The sequence below is a fragment of the Diabrotica undecimpunctata genome, chromosome 5, assembly GCF_040954645.1.
Source record: "Diabrotica undecimpunctata isolate CICGRU chromosome 5, icDiaUnde3, whole genome shotgun sequence".
NCBI lineage: Eukaryota > Metazoa > Arthropoda > Insecta > Coleoptera > Chrysomelidae > Diabrotica > Diabrotica undecimpunctata.
The window spans coordinates 144,421,328-144,440,349 of NC_092807.1; the positions used below are offsets into that span (position 1 = coordinate 144,421,328).

Sequence of the window (19,022 nt, forward strand, 5' to 3'; positions counted from 1 at the left end):
AATAAAAAATTAAGCACAAGGTTTGTGACTGGCGCATATGGTGATTATTGGTACAAGATATATTCTGAAATAATTCCAGGCAGATCCCGCCAGGACTTCTTGGAAAAATGAGATATAAAAGTTTCTTCTTTTTTTCTTTCTTAACAAATAATTTACCATGGCACCTGGTTTTCTCCAGAAAAAGAATATTACCATGGAAAAATGCTGTACTCTTGGTCTAGTAGATTTTTGTGGTCTTTATTTTTAATTAAGACGCAAATTTTTAGTAATATTCCTTTAAAAGGTGTAGCAAAAAAGTGGCATCCTTAAAATAAGCAAGGTGCAAGTGAAAAACAGAACGACGTAATTATTAGATAAGGACAAGATCATGTGTATTCAGTTACAAGTGTTTGCAAGTCTCAAGAGAGAGATGGAGCAGAGGAAATATACAACATACGGGTTATACCTGGTAGACATACGGTTTTTAAACTGCAGAAGGGTCGGGTGTAGGAATATTCAGTAATGGTGGAAATATTAACACTTCGATTCCCCGAAGAGAATATACCTCTGCATTTCAGGCAATCTTGCACAGTGCAAAAGAAATTAACACACGCGCTTTAGAACTGAAGTAAATAAGTGGCCATGGAGGCTCTTAAAAGCCCGAAAGGGGACTCTAGGCTAGCATGGGAATGCAAAAAGAAGTCGGCAGACTGGTAGAACATAACAGTGTGAATATCCAAATCAAGAATGAGTACAACTATCTTAGGAAGTCCATTAAAATACTAACAAAATCTGAGTATATAAAATATCATGACACTGTAGAAACAAATGTTAACATGGACTCAACTAGTTTTTGGTCATTTGTGAAATTCAGAAGTAGTTTCAGGGGTTTACCATCCGAAATTAAGTTAGACAACAATATTTACACTGGTTCTAATGGAGTTTCTAATGATTTTGCACTATACTTCAGTCAGTCTATAGCATCTCATCTGATATGAAGATACCTAAGTTTCATGGTATTCTAGATTTTGATGAGATAACTGAAGAAGCCATTAGAGCTGGTGTAAAGAGATTAAAACCCAAGAAATGTACAGGTAATGATAATCTACCTGCTTTCTGTCCTTATTTGATCTTCTATTTGCTGTCTGTATACAGAGTCTTCTAACATGATTGCCATAAATTGGTCGCACTGCTCCTGTAGTGATCCTTTCCCAAGTTAATTGGCTCCTTTTCTAACTTGGCCGCATCGTACTGAAGACGACCAATAGTCAGAAATACGTATATACGGTTGCCTTCCATCTTATACACATATTTTATTATATTTTTTTTTGTTGCGAGCTATACCGATACCTTTTACCTTTTACTTATATATATATATATATATATATATATATATATATACAGTCCTCTCTCTCTATAACGATATGCAAGGGACCGGGAATTTTCATCGTTATAAGGAGAGATCGTTATACAGAGAGAGAGATACAAAATTCGGTACTGTAATATTAATAATACTAAACTAAATACCCTATTTTAATTAAAAAAAAATATCAAAACGAATATAAATGCAGAATTAAAACATGTGTACTGTACAATAAAAAAAATAATATGCTACTGTAAAACATATTTAGCCCACATTACCAAAAAAATCTGTCACCTTGGTCTGTCTTCTTTTCCCTTTCCACAGAACTGACTTGACCTTGTCCTGAAGATGCATCGAATCTTCCACAGTACTCATATCGTCTTCCTGGTGGATGAAGAATCGATGCAGTACTTTTGCCGCATCCAATGCCTGCTGAGGGGTCGGAGCTGGTACTGGCTCTGCTGGCACTTCCGAGTCACTCTTTTCTTCTTATTCTACACGAACTGCTTGCAGAATGTCTTCGTCAGAAAGTCCAGATGTTGTAGCTACATTTTCATCAACTTCTTCAAAATGTGTTAGCTCTTTCGGTCCGTAGGTGATAAGTAAGTTCATACTGTCTGGCCCAAACATCTAATGGCAGGTCATCTTCATCATCATTCAATCCTTGAGCCATACTGCATGTTTGAAGGAATGTTTTGTTGTATTGCTCATCACTTCGTCCCAGGATTTACTAATCATTAGGATGGCGTCAAGAATGTTTAGTTAAAGATCTCCATTATTCTCAACCAATTCCATCAAAAGTCTTCTCCTGTAATGGCTTTTCAAACTCTTGATGACACTTTGGTTCATGGGCTGAAGGACACTCGTTGTGTTTGCTGGCAGAAAACAGAGTTCGATGTTTTGAAGGTCGCGCAATACACGATGTGCAGGACAATTGTCTACAAGCAAAAGAATTTTTTCTCTTTAAGCTCGATATCCCACTTTCTTATCGCTTCTTCAAAAATTTCCGAGGTCATCCACGCACTCTTGTTTGCTTTATAGGTCACCGGTAGATTTTTTATGTTTTTAAAGCAACGCGGGTTTTTCGACTTCCCTATCACTAACACTTTTCGTTTCACCGAACCTGTCATGTTAGCGGCCACTAAAACTGTAATGCGTTCCTTAGAGAGCTTTCCACCAATGCACTTTTCCAATTTAAATTTTAAAGTTCTGTTTGGTGTCATTTTAAAAAACAATCCAGTCTCATCCGCATTGAAAATGTCGTCTGACGCATATCGTGCCTTCAATCCAGGCCACACGTTTTCTAGGCAATCATCCGTTACGTTTTTGTTAACATCGCGAGCCTCTCCGCTGATTTGCCCGTAGTTGATCTTGTGCCGCAGCTTCCACTTGCTCAGCCAACCGTCAGATGTCTTGAAATTCTCAATTCCAAGTTCAGTTGCAAAAAACTCAGCTTTTGTCCTGACCACAGGCCCAGAAAGTGGAATATGGTTCATACGCTGCTGCTGGAACCACTGAGGCATAGCGCGATCTAAATCTTCGTGCTGAGGTTTCCGCAACTTCTTCCTGCTACCGCCCTCCATCTCCGCTTTAAGCCAATTTTTTCTGTCCATCCTTCCATATCCGGTTGCTTTTCACCTTTCTCTATTGCTCGAGTTATCGATAACTTTTTCTCCACCGAGAGCACTTTACGCTTTTTCGAAAACATGTTGACTGTTGACAAACTAAGACACAACTTAAACTGGAAATGAAAAGTCGTCAATAGATGACAACATCTGTGTGATAACAGTTAGGTACGCCGCCCGAAAAATAAACGTGAGTCATTTAATCCTCTGATAAGAAAGAGTAGAATGGGTGGCCGCATTCCTTAAGCGCAAAACAAAACAGCCGCTGGACAATGACGTTGCCACTCGTGACCCAGGTAGTCTGAACTTTAAACACAATAACACATTTGTCATCAACTATTGGACGCTAAAAAGTTATCGCTATAAAGAGAGAACGATATCGGTATAGAGAAAGAATTAATACATTGTTCTTATGACGAACCAACCAACGTTTACTATTTTCATCGTTATAGAGAGAGACTACTGTATATGTATATATATATATATATATATATATATATATATATATATATATATATATATATATATATATATAAATAAATAAATTTAAATTTTTTGAAAAAAACTTGCTTAAGAATAAGTTCATTTAAAACTAGATATTATTAAAAGCTTTTTATATGAGTTAACGTTTCGACAGGTATTCCATATCTTTATCCAAACTATATCTTGGATAACTAATCTAAGTTTAATGGTAAGTTTTAATTCGTTTTTCATAAATACTATGATAAAAATAAGCGTTAAATTTTAGATATAGTTTTGATAACATACAAATGTATACACATAATTGCTAAAATTAATCCAATCTTTCTACAACCGACAGGACATCTAGTTTGGGCACTAAAATTACATATGATATAATCACAAACGCATAACAGAAAACGGGAAAACACAGTATAGCGACGATGAACCTTGCCGAATGCCGAATACCTTGCCGATGATGAATTTTGCCGAAATCCTAAATTAGCATGAAGATAATAATTATTTTGAGCTCAAACTATACGTAAATAATATTCTTTTAACATATACTCACTATCATCCTTTTTCTGGTATTGCTGCATAATCTTTATATCCTCTTTTAGTGCCATTTGAAAGTAATGGCACGCTAAATTTGGTTTGCCCATGGCGTAGTGGATTGCTCCCATGTTATTGTAAAACATGATATTTGAGGACTCACCACAGTCGCTAAAATATGACCGTATTATTGAAATAAATATGTCAAAAATTTTAATTGGATTTTAAAAACTAAATTCATTCGTCTAATTTCAATATACTATCATTTCCTTATGATCAAATCAAAAAGCTAAAACGTGTATAACGTGTATTTGAGGACCTTGCTGCAAGAAGGAGACAGCTCCATTTTTGGTCAAATTTTAACTTATAGATGCATATTATGTAAAAAAAATTAGTTGAATCGATTGGTGCAAGAAAGAAGCAGATCCGTTTATAAATGGTAAACCTATAACTATTTATGTCCTGCCTCCGAAATTGTTTGCTGCAAGAAGGATGCAGCTCCGGAGCTGCCCCTTTCTTTCGCCAAACATTGAGACACTTCGGCTGTAACCGTTAGCTTGGACTCGAATGGAATTAACGGAAGTTTAAGTTTAGTATTCAGTCTACATCAATATTATGAACCTAGCGCTAACGGACATAGACGAGGGAATACTTATAAACGGAGAACGATTGAACAACATAAGATACGCTGATGATACTGTCATTTTTGCAGACAGTCTTAAAGGTCTGCAGACACTTGTCTCCCGAGTGGCAGAAGTAAGTAGCAGGTTTGGGCTTGATTTTAACATAAAAAAAACCAAATACATGGTTATAAGCAAAAATAGGATACCACCTGGTCAATTACTAGTTAACCAACAACCTATAACACAAATCACCAACTTTTGTTATCTAAGTGCAAACTTAAATAAACAGTGGGACCAACCGACGGAAATTAAGATAAGGATCGAGAAGGCAAGATCAGTTTTCGTCAAAATGAAAAAAATCTTTAACAGCCACGATATAAAATTGGAAACTTTATATAAATTGTGACGTGCACGCATTTTTATATGAAAAATACTATACTTAGAATGGAACCTATGAATAAATTTACATGTAGCTGATAAACGACGGAACTGAGGTTACATTAGTAGCTACAATATCCGACGTGAATTTGACAGGTGAATATTTTAATGTTAAACAGGTAAGATTATGTGTTAAGTCAATAATTTAATGTATTCTTTTTCTTAAATCAATAAATTCGTTAAATTTTTAACATTTTACAGTTCATTGATTGAAATGTTCTGAATTTGCTAAGGAGGTTCATCTACGTTGTGTACTTTCTTTTCTATCATCTGCGCACCTCGCGGCTCTCCGATATCTTCGGCTAGTGTACAAATAAGTTTTATGTTGATAAAAGAGGTACAATCTTCACGTTCCTAAATATTTTTTTGTGTTTGAATAAAATATACATACTGATAGTTAAGGCAGCCGTTTGGTATTGATGTTAAAATCTGCACAGCACCTTCATAATTTCCTTTGATGTATTCGATGTTTGCAGAGAGAAACATTGCGTCGATATTCTGAAACATATTAATATTATGTACACATGGACCTTTAGACATAAACTTCTTAGTTCCAAAATTTTTAATAAAGCATGTAATGCAAAAACAGAATAAATGAATATAACGTTCAAAAAAATGAAATTTTGAACACGATTTTGTTATTTTACGTTTGATCTGGAATTTAAAGATTAACAAAATGAAAGAATTCTGTAAATTGTTCTATACCAGTAACAATTCCTCATATTCCCGTAAGGATGAATTCGGATTAGTTGCAAAATATCCCAGGATATCTTTTACATATAAACTGAGCAAACTAGGAAGTTATTTAAAAAACGTTTTATAGTTTTATGATTTGGTGTAGGTTTCTCACGATATCTCTTAGCAAAAACACGGCAAGTTCTGGATATTATTCTGTTACACTTCTTCTTCTTCTCGTAGCACTACAACCCGGGATGGGTTTTGGCTGACTGCACAACTTGCTTCCATCTTGAACGGTCGTCCATATTAGTTGGGTCAGTGGGCAGCCCCATTGTTCTTAGATCTGACCATATATTGTCTCTCCATCGCATTCGTGGACGTCCTAAGGGTTTTCTTCCTGTGGGGGCTTCCTCTCATATTAATTTGGCAAGGCGGTTATTAGGGAGTCTATGAACATGGACAGTCCATTTAAGACGTTGGTATTTAATCTCTTGGACTATATCGCTCGCTCTATACATCTGCTTGACCTCAGCATTTGTTTTCATTCGGTATTGGTTGCTATTAATGTCGAGATAAGGCCCAAAGATTCTTCTGAGGATTTTCCTCTCAAAACATCTAAGTTTTATTTCAGTTTCTTTGGTCAGGGTCCACGTCTCACACCCATACAAGAGCACCGGTCTAATCACCGTTTTATATATTCTAATCTTTGATGTTCGTGTTAGGCTTTTAGATTTAATAGTATTGTGGAGGCTGTACATACATCTGTTTGCTGCCTAAATTCTTCCTTTAATGTCTTCCGCGATATCGTTATCTGTAGTGATTGTTGCTCCGAGATATTTAAAACTCTCCACTCTTTCAAAGTTATATGGGTCTATTGTCACATTTTGCACTATTCTATCTCGTCCCTTTTGTCTGTTGATGCACATGTATTTCGTTTTCTCTTCGTTTACCCTTAAACCAGTTTTCTTTGCCTCTACCTCCAATTTATTAAAAGTCTCCTTCACATTGGTGACAGTGTTTCCCACAATGTCAATGTCATCTGCGTATGCTAGTAGTAATTTTGGTCCATTTACTGTCAGTAATTCTGTTTTAAGGTGTGCTGCTCTTACTACTTTCTCCAGGATGATATTAAAGAGGAGAGGTGACAGCGCATGTCCTTGTTTCAGGCCATTGCTTATTTCGAAAGATTCTGAGAGTTTGTTACCTATCCGTACTCTGGATCTACAGCTATTTACACATAACTTAACAAGCTGGATAATTTTTTTTGGAGCTGAAAGTTCTGCCATTGCATTCCACATCTGATCCCTTTTAATGCTGTCGTACGCTTGCCGGAAATCTATGAAGAGATTATGGATAGTGCTATTGAATTTCCATCCTTTTTCAAGCAGCTGTCTTAGAGTAAATATCTGATCTATGGTCGATCTATGTTTTCTGAAACCGGCTTGGTATTCCCCCACGAAATTTTCTACAAACGGTGTCAGCCTACTTAATAGGATGTTTAATAAGATTTTATATGCCGTATTAAGTAGGGAGATGCTTCTATAATTAGAGCACTTGGTTTTGTCTCCCTTTTTATGGATGGGGATTATTACACTTTCGTGCCATTTTGTTGGCATTTTCTCTTCGTTCCATATAAGTGTTATTAGTTTGTGTATTTGTCTATGTAGAGTTTCTCCTCCGTACTTAAGGAATTCAGCAAGTATATTGTCAGAGCCTGGAGCTTTTCCGTTCTTCAATTGCTTGCAATGTTTCATCTATTTTGGGGTCCTCTACCGGTAGGTCCACCCCAAAATATATATTTTCTCCATGTTCTTCCTCTTGATGTATGTTTAATAAAGTCTTGAAATATTCTTGCCATGTTTGGAGCAGTTCTTTTTTATTTATTATTAATTCATCATTTTTTCTGAGTACAGACACGCATCTAGGTCTGAAGCCTTTCTTTTCGTTTGACACTTATTTGTAAAATGCTCGACTATTTGACTGTTGCCTATTCCTTTCCATTTCTTCATATTTCTGTTGTTCGTACTTCCTTTTTTTCTCTCTAATTAATTTTCTTGTTTCTCGGCGTGAAGTTGCATAGTTTTCTTTACTTTCTGCTGTTCCTTGTCGAAGCATAATAAATTATAATTAAATTTAAAAAATCACCTTTTTATATCCTAAATGAGCCATTATTTTGTTAAGAAAATTAGGCAAATTATTATTATAACTTTCACTCAACGGCATACAACAAGGTTCTTCTTCTTCTTCCTCTTTATAATCAATTTTGCTTGTTCATTGGTGGATTAATACCTCTATGTAAACTTGTCAATCCATCTTTTGCGCGGTCGTCCGATACTTCTTTTGTCGATTGGAGAATTATATCTTGCTATTTTGACGACACGGGTCTCCTCCATTCTGCTTATGTGGTTACTCCATTCTTTTTTTCTATTTTGTGTCCATTCAATTATACACTGTACGTTACATTTTCTTCTAATGTCTCCACTTCTCTTTCGATCTCTCAGCATATTTCCTGTAATTCTTCGCAGTACTCTCATCTCTGCCGTTTCCAGTAGCCTTTGCGTGGTGGCTGTGTCGGGTCTGGTTTCTGAGGCATATGTCATTATTGGTCTTACACAGGCTTTATAAATTCTTGACTTCATCTCAGTGTTAATGTATCTGTGTCGCCATATAGTCTTATTAAGGCATCCTGTCAGTTTATTTGCTTTTTTTACTTGATCTCTCACTTCTTTGTTGAGGTCTCCATAGCTAGACAGTGTAATTCTCAGGTATTTTATTTCCATTACTTGTTCAATACTGATGCCATCAATTTCTATTTTACATCTGGTTGGTTCTTTGCTGACTACTATTGTTTTAGTTTTCTTAGATGTGACTGTCATATTAAATTCTTTTGCTCTTATGTTAAATCTGTGGACCAGTCTTTGCAGACTATCTTCATCTTGGGCTATCAATATTGCGTCATCTAACAGAGTATGTTTATTTATTTGTTTCCCATTCTGTATCCTCTTCCTTTATTATCGCTTTTGATGATTTCATCCAGGATCAAATTGAAGAGCGTGGGGCTCAATGAATCCCCTTGTCTTATTCCGCTCCCTATTTCTATAGGTTCTGTAAATTGTCCATCTATTCTGACTTCCATTTTATTATTTTGGTAGATGTTTTCGATAGTTTTTATAATATTTAGCGAAACTTCTCTATTATACAGAAGATGGATTACATCTTTGAGTCTTACTCTGTCAAACGCTTTCTTTAGGTAAATCAGACACAGAAATGCTGGTCTATTATACTCAAGTGATTTCTCAGTAATTTGCTTTATAACAAATATTGCATCTGTACACGATCTTCCACTACGAAAACCCTATTGTTCATCTGCTAAACTTATCCTCTGATTTATTAGCACTTGTAAAATTTTAGTTATTATAAGGTTATACCTCTATAGTTTCTCTCTGCTTTTTATCTCCTTTTTTGAATAGTAGAATTAGGTCGCTCGTTCTTCATTCTTCCGGTATTATATTGTGTTTTATAATTTTATTAATTAATGTTGTTCACTGTTCTGTCATTGCTGCTCCACAATATTTCAGTAATTCGTTTGGTAGACCGTCTTTACCTGCTGATTTTCTGTTCTGCAGGTTTTATTATTATATATTAAGTTATAGTATTATATCTTATTATATATTATATAGAAATGTAAGCACCCAGATTAACAGCCATTGAACGTTGAATCATCGGAATCCAAAGTCAGCAAATTCCAATGAAACCGGGAAAACAAACTCATTTTTCATATTTTTATAATTCATTAGAATTACAGAGATTTACAAAAAATTTAAATGATTTATTACAACATTCGACATTAAATGACAACGTCGAAACTGTTAATTTTAAGACTCTATTTTAAAAATATAGCATTGAAAACATTTTACACAGGCATTAATGAACCGTATAGTGAATATTTGTTAAATTTTTCAATAAATTCACTTGAAGAAGCGCTCCAAAAATGTATAATCTATGACAATCACAAATCTCAACAGAAATATATGAATTATTTGAAGACACAACAAAATAGAAAAACCTTCTTATCAAACTAGAAACCTACTAATACAAATCAGACTATAAATATAATGATAAGGCAAATCTCACTAGAAATGTTTTTCAACCAAATTTTAACTCCTATCCTCTACGAACAATCCTACAACACATTTAAAATGTATCCTATCCCAAATGCAGACCATATCATGATTATTCCAACAGCACATTATCATACCAATAATAAATGGTTCGAGATCTGCACGAGACAAACTGAGAACATCATATGCACAAAACCAGTAAGGTATACTGCACTAAAAGTATAACAAAAGAAAATTTCTTCTAAGAAACCAACAAGGCAATACTATTGGGAAAAGTAGAACCAATAAATATTAGAGAATAAACGATCAAATCTAGAGCATCCTTACCACAAATAAATCCATTAACGTAGATGGCATTGAATTCAACAAAAAGTCAAATCAAGAAATCCACGTACCAGACTCATACCCATGAAACTTATAGCAAACCACGAAATAAAAATCGAAAAACTGAGAATCCCAGACACACATGGACAAATCCAACCTATGGACCGTGGAAGTCATGACGTAGATTTTATTGACATCTGTCAGTTTCACTTTCCAAACAAACCTTGTTTAGTGTGGATAATTTGTATTTTTCGTTATTTTTTCATTTTTTTTTACAGAATCTTTCCGCTTTTAGCAATATCTAAGTATTATTATATTATATTTAGCAATATCTATAGTTACTACAACAATTTTACAAGGTTGTGTAAATAATAAAGCATGTTGTTTTATAAAAATAGCAATAAAATGCATGTATCAATAAAGTAAGGTTAGAATGTCTTTAATTTAAACTTTTAAACTATATTTCATAGAAATAGAACACTGAATTATGATGGTATTATCGTAAAAAACACTATACTTAAAAGAAAAAGTAGTAGAGGAAGCAAAATGTTAACTTTATAGAAATTAAAAAGTCTTAAGATTGGACATTTCAACTTTTGTTTGGAAAGTAATTGACAGTTGTGACGTCACACTTCCACTGTCCATTGAGACGACCTCTACTTTACCACAACTTTCTATTGGATTCAGCATCACTGCACTAATAATCATCATATTTGTGTCAGTAATACTAACAATATTACAACAACTACTAGCCGAAATATCAAAAACTTCGAGGACGAAGTCACATCCAGAAGAAGGAGGAGAAATGTAATCATAAGCACCCAGACTAACAGCCATTCCAACGAAACCAGGACAAAAAACTCATTTTTCATTATTATTATAATTCATTATCATTCTTAGATCAATTCGTTTCATTTTGTAATTTAATTATATTATATTTTTCAAGTAGATAAAACTTTGTACAATTTTGAAAATAAATAATGTTTTAAACGTTCAATCAAAAGTGCATAAATTTATCTATATAAGAAATCATTTGTGATAGTTTCTGGTGTTTCCAGTTCTAGCGTCGTTTGTTCTTCCTCTGCATAGGTATCTTTTTCTATGTGTTTTGGTTCTATTAGTTCCTTTACCTCTGTTCTTTGACCTCTTATCAAGCGACATATTTCCTTTTGCAGACCGTAAAAATCATGTTCCATTTCTTTCGAAAAGCGTCACTAGTGATAATTTTTTATTTTTCTTATAAGTCCATGTCTTTCGTTTCTAATTGTCTTGAAATTATGGTATGCCTCTTGTGTTTTGGTTGACATGAATTTCAGGTAAGCTTTTTTCTTTTCTTTACATTTTTTTTTTCACTTCTGTACAAAACCACGGAGTTCTTCGCCTTGGAAACGAATCATTTTTATTTATATTTCTTTCACCAAGAACTTTCTTGGCCGAGGCTAAGATATTAGATTTTACATTGAATATAAAGAGAGTTTTTCGTGCACCGACGCCTTTGCGGAATCCACTATGAACTAGGTTTCCTCTATATCCACGTCGAATTTCTGATATATCCGTTTGTGTATGATCTTAAGTAATATTTCTGGTATGGTGATCGCTATATTCTCTTCTAGCATTTATCTTCTTCAAGTAATTTGTGTGTCTTTGTTAATTTTTTCTAACACTAAAAATTTAAATTCTCATTTAAATCACTCTGTATATCAAAGACAAAGTAATTTTCTTAATTTCTTTTCTATATAGTCAAGCGCTGCTATTTATCAAGTCTATTGGAATATAAAAGTCATTATAATAATTAAATTCGTCAATTAATTACTTCATAATTTATGCTGCTTTAAAAATCAATACTAGGAAAGACTGATGTTACTAATAAACATAAGTGACTAAATAAAATGAACCTATCAACTGAATTTTACGACGCATACAAATATGTACTTTTTTTGACCAAAGTTGTGGGTATGTCTGCTTTTTCATCCGGTAAACAGACATTGGTAAAACAGTCAAAAATTGGAATAGTATATTGCGTCATAATATACCTAGGGTATTGTGGAGTTTTAGTTAGTATAAAATACGATATACACGATTTCACAACAACTATTCATAATATAATGCAAATTGTCAACACGATGTTTATCACCATTTTAACTGTAACAGCCGCAGTATCCCAAAAGAAGCATTTTGAATTTCTTTGTGAATTAAACAGTATGAGCGTTGTGCTCCAACAACTACGAGGAGTCGTTGATTACAGAAGTATTTCGAAAATTATTAATGCTAGCATACTTAAAACAGTTATAATAAGTTTAATAATCACCGTTTTAGAAGCACTAAGTATGGAATACATATCAAAATTTATTGCTGGATTTATATTATATGTTTACCCACAATTCATATGCGGGGTATACTGTATTCAAATACTGTTTTATTCATGTTTTATTAGAATAATCTTTAATTTTCTAAACACTGAAATGGACAACATTGCAGACAATTCTTTAGATTCTGTATTTTATAATATTAAAAAACCCCTGAATACGATAATTGTTCTAACAAAATTCTCTGAAGTTTACAATAAACTCACGGAGATGATAAGGCGAATGAATGAAACATTGGGCTTTACAAGTTTGGTGTTCTTTTTTTTAGTATTCACAGAAACAGTCGTTGGGATATATTTTACTAGCAGTTTAGATGTTATTTTCTGGAAAAAATCGTTGTCACACTTTCTCAAATCCATGGACCATTTAGTTAATGCCTTTTTAGTATGTTATCTGTGTAATACTACAATCAAAGAGGTATTTTTTTTTATTTGACACTTAGATTGCTTGCACTGATACATTCCAATAATTGGATACCGTAAGTCCACACCGATTTGAGGACTTGTTGAAAGATCAGGAGCTTATTATATACTGATGATAAGGTCGAATATCGACCCAATAACCAATATTGTTTATTGGTATTTCAACTCAAGTTCTTCTTGCTGTTTCTTAATATGTGTTTTCCATCTCAACTTAGCGTCCAGTGTCATACCAGTTATTTAGCCATGTTGACATAGGGAACTGTATGATGATATATATATATATATATATATATATATATATATATATATATATATATATATATATATATACAAACAACACAGTTTATTAGGGCTGCAGTCAGTAGGTTTGGCCGGGATGTTATAGAAACACTCTTTTGACTTTTGGTAGAGCTTTCGGAATTCTTTTATTCCTTCTTCAAGACACTGTAATTAGAAGAAAGTGTAAATATTCACAACATATCTCAAATTGTCATTACAACTTACTAGTCGTTTAGATTATTTGTGTAAAGCTACGACACTCAACATTAAAAACACACATATAAAATATAACATGTAAAATAATGGACAAAATACATTTTAAAATTTAGTTGGAAAGTTAAAATTTTGTTAGTAACATCTTTTAATGGTGTGCTTTGACTGAGCCATAGAGAACAGAAAAAAAAACAAAAATAGTGTGATTAAAAGGTAATTAGGAGTTCTTGCTATTATATTAATGAAAGTCGTATATTAAACCTGTCTTGATAGTATGCAACATGTTTTGTATGCAGGTGTATTATGGTGTCTATATGTAAAAGTAAATCTTTATTTTATTTTTGATGTTTTGTCAGTAAGTAACAATCAATGTTGCTCAATTTATCTATGTCTGACTTTTTATTTATACAAGACGTATTAGATTTTATGAAACACATTTCCAAGAAAACACGTTTTGAATGGTTTTTTTCCTTTGCCAAAATACAGGAATCTTCGACATTAAATTCATGTTTTAAAGTTAATGCATGTTCTGTGAGCGCACATGCGTTTATCTTTTTGGTTTTTATGTCGCTGCGATGTGATATTACTCTATTGTGAAAATTACGAGATGATTCTCCGATATACACGTTTTTACAATTGGCACACGTTATAGAATAAACAACATTCGATGACTCCTGTATTGTGAAAGGATCCTTTGTCTTTGTGTAGAACTTCGATACCGTTTTCACATTCTAGTTGCAATTTTTAAGCCACTAACATTTTTGAAAATGTTCAATAGCTTAGGTGTGAGAACTGGAATATAGGGTAGGCAACCATACGTTATTTTAGATTGTGGTAGCTCTGATGTGTTCTGTGTCAATGTCTGTGTCAGTTGTCGGACCTCATTCACCTCATTATTATGAAAATTTTGGTTGTCAGAAAATTGCAAAGGAAAAGGAGAACCAAAAATGAGTTTATTCAAAAGCCCTGTAGGATAGGAGTTCTCTTGTAGTATAGATCTCAACTTTTTTAGTCCCTTGTCCCTAAACTCGATGTGTGATAAGTTGATAACCCTAGTTTTAAGGGCCAAAACCAAATTTGTTTTCATCTTAGATGGATGTTAAGAATAAAAGTTTATGAAACGGTTACTAAAACAAGGTTTACGATACCACTCCGTCCTTAGCATGCCATCACTGCCACGATGTATAAGCATGTCTAAAAACGGAATCATATTATCAGCTTCTCTCTCAACCGTAAACTTTAAGTGTTCACACTGGGCGTTAAAAGTGTTTAGAACATCAGTTACTTTGTTTTCAGGGACCGATAAGATCAAATCATCTACATATCGTTTGATAAAAGGTATGTGAAAAGGTATCTTTTCCTTACATGTTCTTATAAGTTCATCCAATACTAAGTTACATAGTATGAGGGATATTTTGCTGCCCATTGGAGTGCCAAAAATTTGTTTAAAAAAATTACCATTAAACAAAAAGATGTCAAAAATGAATGTTAAAATTCTTATGAAATCATCTAAACTGATCTTGGTATGCAGAGAGATGCTGTTCAGTTGCACTTCAGTGCAACTTACTAGTCGTTGAGATTATTTATAAAAGCATAGACACTCAACATTATTAACACACATATAAAATATAAAATAGTGGACAAAATACATTTTAAAATTCTTTCAAATTTAGGTACAGATAGTAAAAATTTAGTTTGTCATCTTTTACTGGTGTGTTTTAACTCTGACACATAGAGAACAAAAAGAAAAAATCCTATGATTAAAAAGTAATTGGGTGTACTTAATATTATATTTCTTTTTAAGAAATACTAGAGGCCCATCTTAGGTGATTAGGCCCACCTAAGCGTCCCAAGTCCACGTGTTAACAGCATAGCTGGCTCTGTGGACCAATCCAGCGACATTTCATTTATGTTATTTCTTCGACGACATGCCTGATCTTCGTTCTACATCTTATCTCAGTGTTTCTAATCTTATCTCTTAGTAATATTCCAAGTATGTTTCGTTCCATTGTCCTTTTTGTTTCTAGTTTTTTTAGATTTCTTAGTAACAGTCTCCATTCCATAGGTATACACTGATAGTATGCATGTGTTATATCTCTTTTTATGTCTAAGTTTATAGAAATAGTGGTGTTCAAGATATATGCTACTTTACTAAAAGAGGCAGATTCTAGTTGTATTATGTTCAACATTTCCTGTGGTATGGTTTTGTATTGTTATATTTGTCTGGTCCAGGCTCATTATTTTTATTTTACTGTAGTTGATTTTTACCTTTCACTTCGGATACTTCATTTGATTGTTATAACATTTCATTTAGTTCTTGGATATTATCAACTATTAATACAATGCCATCTGCAAATATCAAATGGTTTAAGGTACCAGGTAACAGTATCTTATATTGATATTTGAATTTATCGAGGCTAGATAAAGTTCACAAACGCTCTATAATGTTCTATAATATTATGTCTTCTACTAACCAACAAATCAATCATTTCTTATCACATTTACAGGCTGACCAAACTGGGATACTGCTTTATAAAATTGATACACATGATGATAATGATTTAGATAAGGAAATAGATATATTTGCGTTGCAGACCATCAACGAAAGAACAGAATTTAATGCGGGTGGATTTTTTGCGATTAATAATAACCTTATGTTTATGGTAAGTTCACTCGTATAATATTTAATCATATACAGTCGACTCTCGTTAATTCGAAACTTGAGGGACTCTTAAAATATTACGAATTATTGAGTGTTTGAAATATCAAATGGTTCGAAATTTGTGAGAGAAAATAAATAAAACTTCGAATAGTGTTGATCAATTATTATTATTTATTAAATGCTATTCTATAACGACGACAAAAGTTTAGAGGTACATTCGTGTACATAAATGTATGTATTCATAATGTGAATTAATCAATCTTGCGAAACAACTCTATTATACTGGTTTGCTTCAAAGCTTCAATTGCTGCTGCTCAGACTGCCCAATAATTTTTTCTTAAGAGAAAAAGTGCCTGAAATGGTTTTTCATCACTTTCGTTTTGTAGACAGAAGGTTTGTAAGGTATAGAATGAGGATCTTGCTTCCTTAACTCACACCCCTGCCAAAGGTTTTGATGTATCGTACTCATCTTCATCGTTACTTTTTTCATTCGTATCTGTCGCAGATAAAATTTCGCCATCGGTTAGTGAACCTGAGACAGCAACATCTTCATCCACTTAAACAAAGTCAGAAAAACTCACACCGCTGATGTCAACTAATGGTTCTATTGCTGGTTCTTCATCATCCATAGGTATTGGAAGATTTTCCTGATCTTCTTTTAAGAAAACGGATTTTTTGAAGTAGTTGAGAATTGTTACGGATGTTACACCTCTCCATGCCTTTAGAGAGTTGTTGAGAAGAATTTGGAAGTTGTATTTGGTGGAAAGAAGTAGACGTCCACGTTGGACAATGTAGGAAGACTGTCGTGGACAGTGCAGTTGTCTAAAAATAGTAAAATTTTCCGCTTTTGCCGTTTCATGTCCCCAATAACTGTTAAAAATGTCTCGGTCATCGTAGTTTTCAATCAAGGTCTTCAATTTACCGTGCCAATCTACGCAAACTGCATCAGCAACACTTCCACTTTCCCACAAACTTTTTTAAATACAACTTCATTTATCTTTTTGAAATTTGTAAGCCATCCTTCACTTGCCGCAAAGTTTTTGATGCTTAGAGTGGAGGCGAACTCTTTTGCTTTTTCCTTCAACAAGTTTCCGCTAATTGACACTTTTTGTCGTCTACACTGTCTTAACTAAATGACCAGACTTTCTTCCAAATGAGGAAATACACCTTTAGTAGTTATTTTCCGTACTCCAGCTGTTTGAGCAGCATTCATTTTCTCCTTGTGCTCAGAGTACTCAGAGGAATCTTAAATTCTTTTGCAACATCACTTTTCTTCTCACCTTCCTCTACTTTTTGGATTAACTTCTTCTTTTCAGAAATCGTCAAACATTTATACTTTCTAGAGCTCATGACTAACAAAATTTTAATCTGCATACCGAGTTCGAATTAACGCGTCGTTTTGTTATATAGAAATGACTTTTTTCGTTCGAATTACCAAGTGCATAAAAATGTAATGATTTAGTTCGAAATATAAAGAGATTTTGTAGGGAACTCGTGATAACTTTGAATTATAGAGAGCTTCGAATTATCGCAGGTTTGAATTAACGCGAGTCGACTGTGTATTAACACTTTGGCTGCCACGTCGAGTCAGTGAAAGCTTCCATTGGCTCACGATAATTTTTTTATTTGTATTTAAATTAATATATCTCTTTCAATGAAGAGGTGAAAAAAGTTTAGTTTGCAGTGGAAGATAAAACTTTTTTAAAGTTCATTGTAATAAAGTTATCAAATGAAAAGGAAAGCGGGTTGAATAAAAAAATATTTTGACTTTCAAAATTTGTTGAGTAGCTTCTAGTAGGCTTCTTTAGTATGCTAAGAATTTTTCAATACATCCTGGTAATTCTGGATGATCTGTCAATTTATAATTTCCCATTTTTTCTGGAATAAATTTATTATTCATACTTATCATTTTGTTACAGATCATAGGCAGCAGTGCTACATATTATGTTATCCTGGTACAGTTATCGACAAACAAATAATTTAAAAAAAGATTTTCAAGACCAATAAAATATTGTAATAGTAAATAATATTATTACCGAAAATATATTAATACTTTTCACTATATTAAGCACATACAGACCTTGTAACTGAACTGAATTGTGATGCTGATGAAAAGTAAAAATTAGAAATTTAAAAACTCTGCAAATACTTACCGATTTATCTTTAAGAAGAACTGGGATTTCTTTTATAGCAGTTTTCATCGAATGATTCATCACATAACATCTTATTTTATATTTCAACAATTTTCTTTCAAACTCTTCAGACAAAGGCTTTGGAGGTGGCAATGTTATCTGCAAAAGATTAGCATATATATAAACATATATAAAGTTTATTCGTTTACCAAATTCCCATCAGTAAACATGAGCACGTGTTGATATTCGCCGTCTCATTCGTCAAGAGGCTATTAAATCTAATTTATTACCTTAAACGAGACATATTCTCATGTTACAGATCCCAACTTGCGAGCATTTTAAATTCAAATTGTATCGTGTTGATTTTTAAGTTAATACATTGTGTTATATTTATGTTATAGTTATTGTTAAGTTATTTACTGGTCGTGTTATTTTTTAGAGTTTAGTTTAATTGTGATATAATGATTAAATTTCAAGAAATTCTTACACTAACAGTTTCAAAAGTAAATATTTTTAAAAATCATATGATACATAGGTCGTACATCAGTACGACCCTGTTTGGCTTACACGTGGTTCTATTGACGATTGGGAATTTGTAGAATGAATAGGGTTTAGATAGTAATTTTTTAATTTAAGTCACACCATTCCTCTATACAATCCTCTATCCGTCTGTCTGGAAATTACTATTAAATAATACAAGTGCAGACTTGTAGTGACTGTAGCGACCTCTATTCAAAAGTCAAAAGAATTCTTATCAATGACATTAGAACCAGAGTAATGAATTAA

General features: G+C 33.2%; 1 protein-coding gene across 1 annotated transcript in view; it reads right to left on the reverse strand.

Moving 5' to 3' along the window:
* The window catches only part of Not10 (CCR4-NOT transcription complex subunit 10), a 40,919-nt gene that overhangs the window by 12,138 nt on the left and 9,759 nt on the right, over positions 1-19,022 (reverse strand). The window contains exons 5-7 of the mRNA XM_072532930.1: positions 18,258-18,395; positions 5,431-5,537; positions 3,998-4,149 (exon numbers count right to left, since the gene is read on the reverse strand). Of these exons, the coding sequence (XP_072389031.1) occupies positions 3,998-4,149; positions 5,431-5,537; positions 18,258-18,395 (397 nt within the window). The remainder of the gene's footprint in view (positions 1-3,997; positions 4,150-5,430; positions 5,538-18,257; positions 18,396-19,022) is intronic.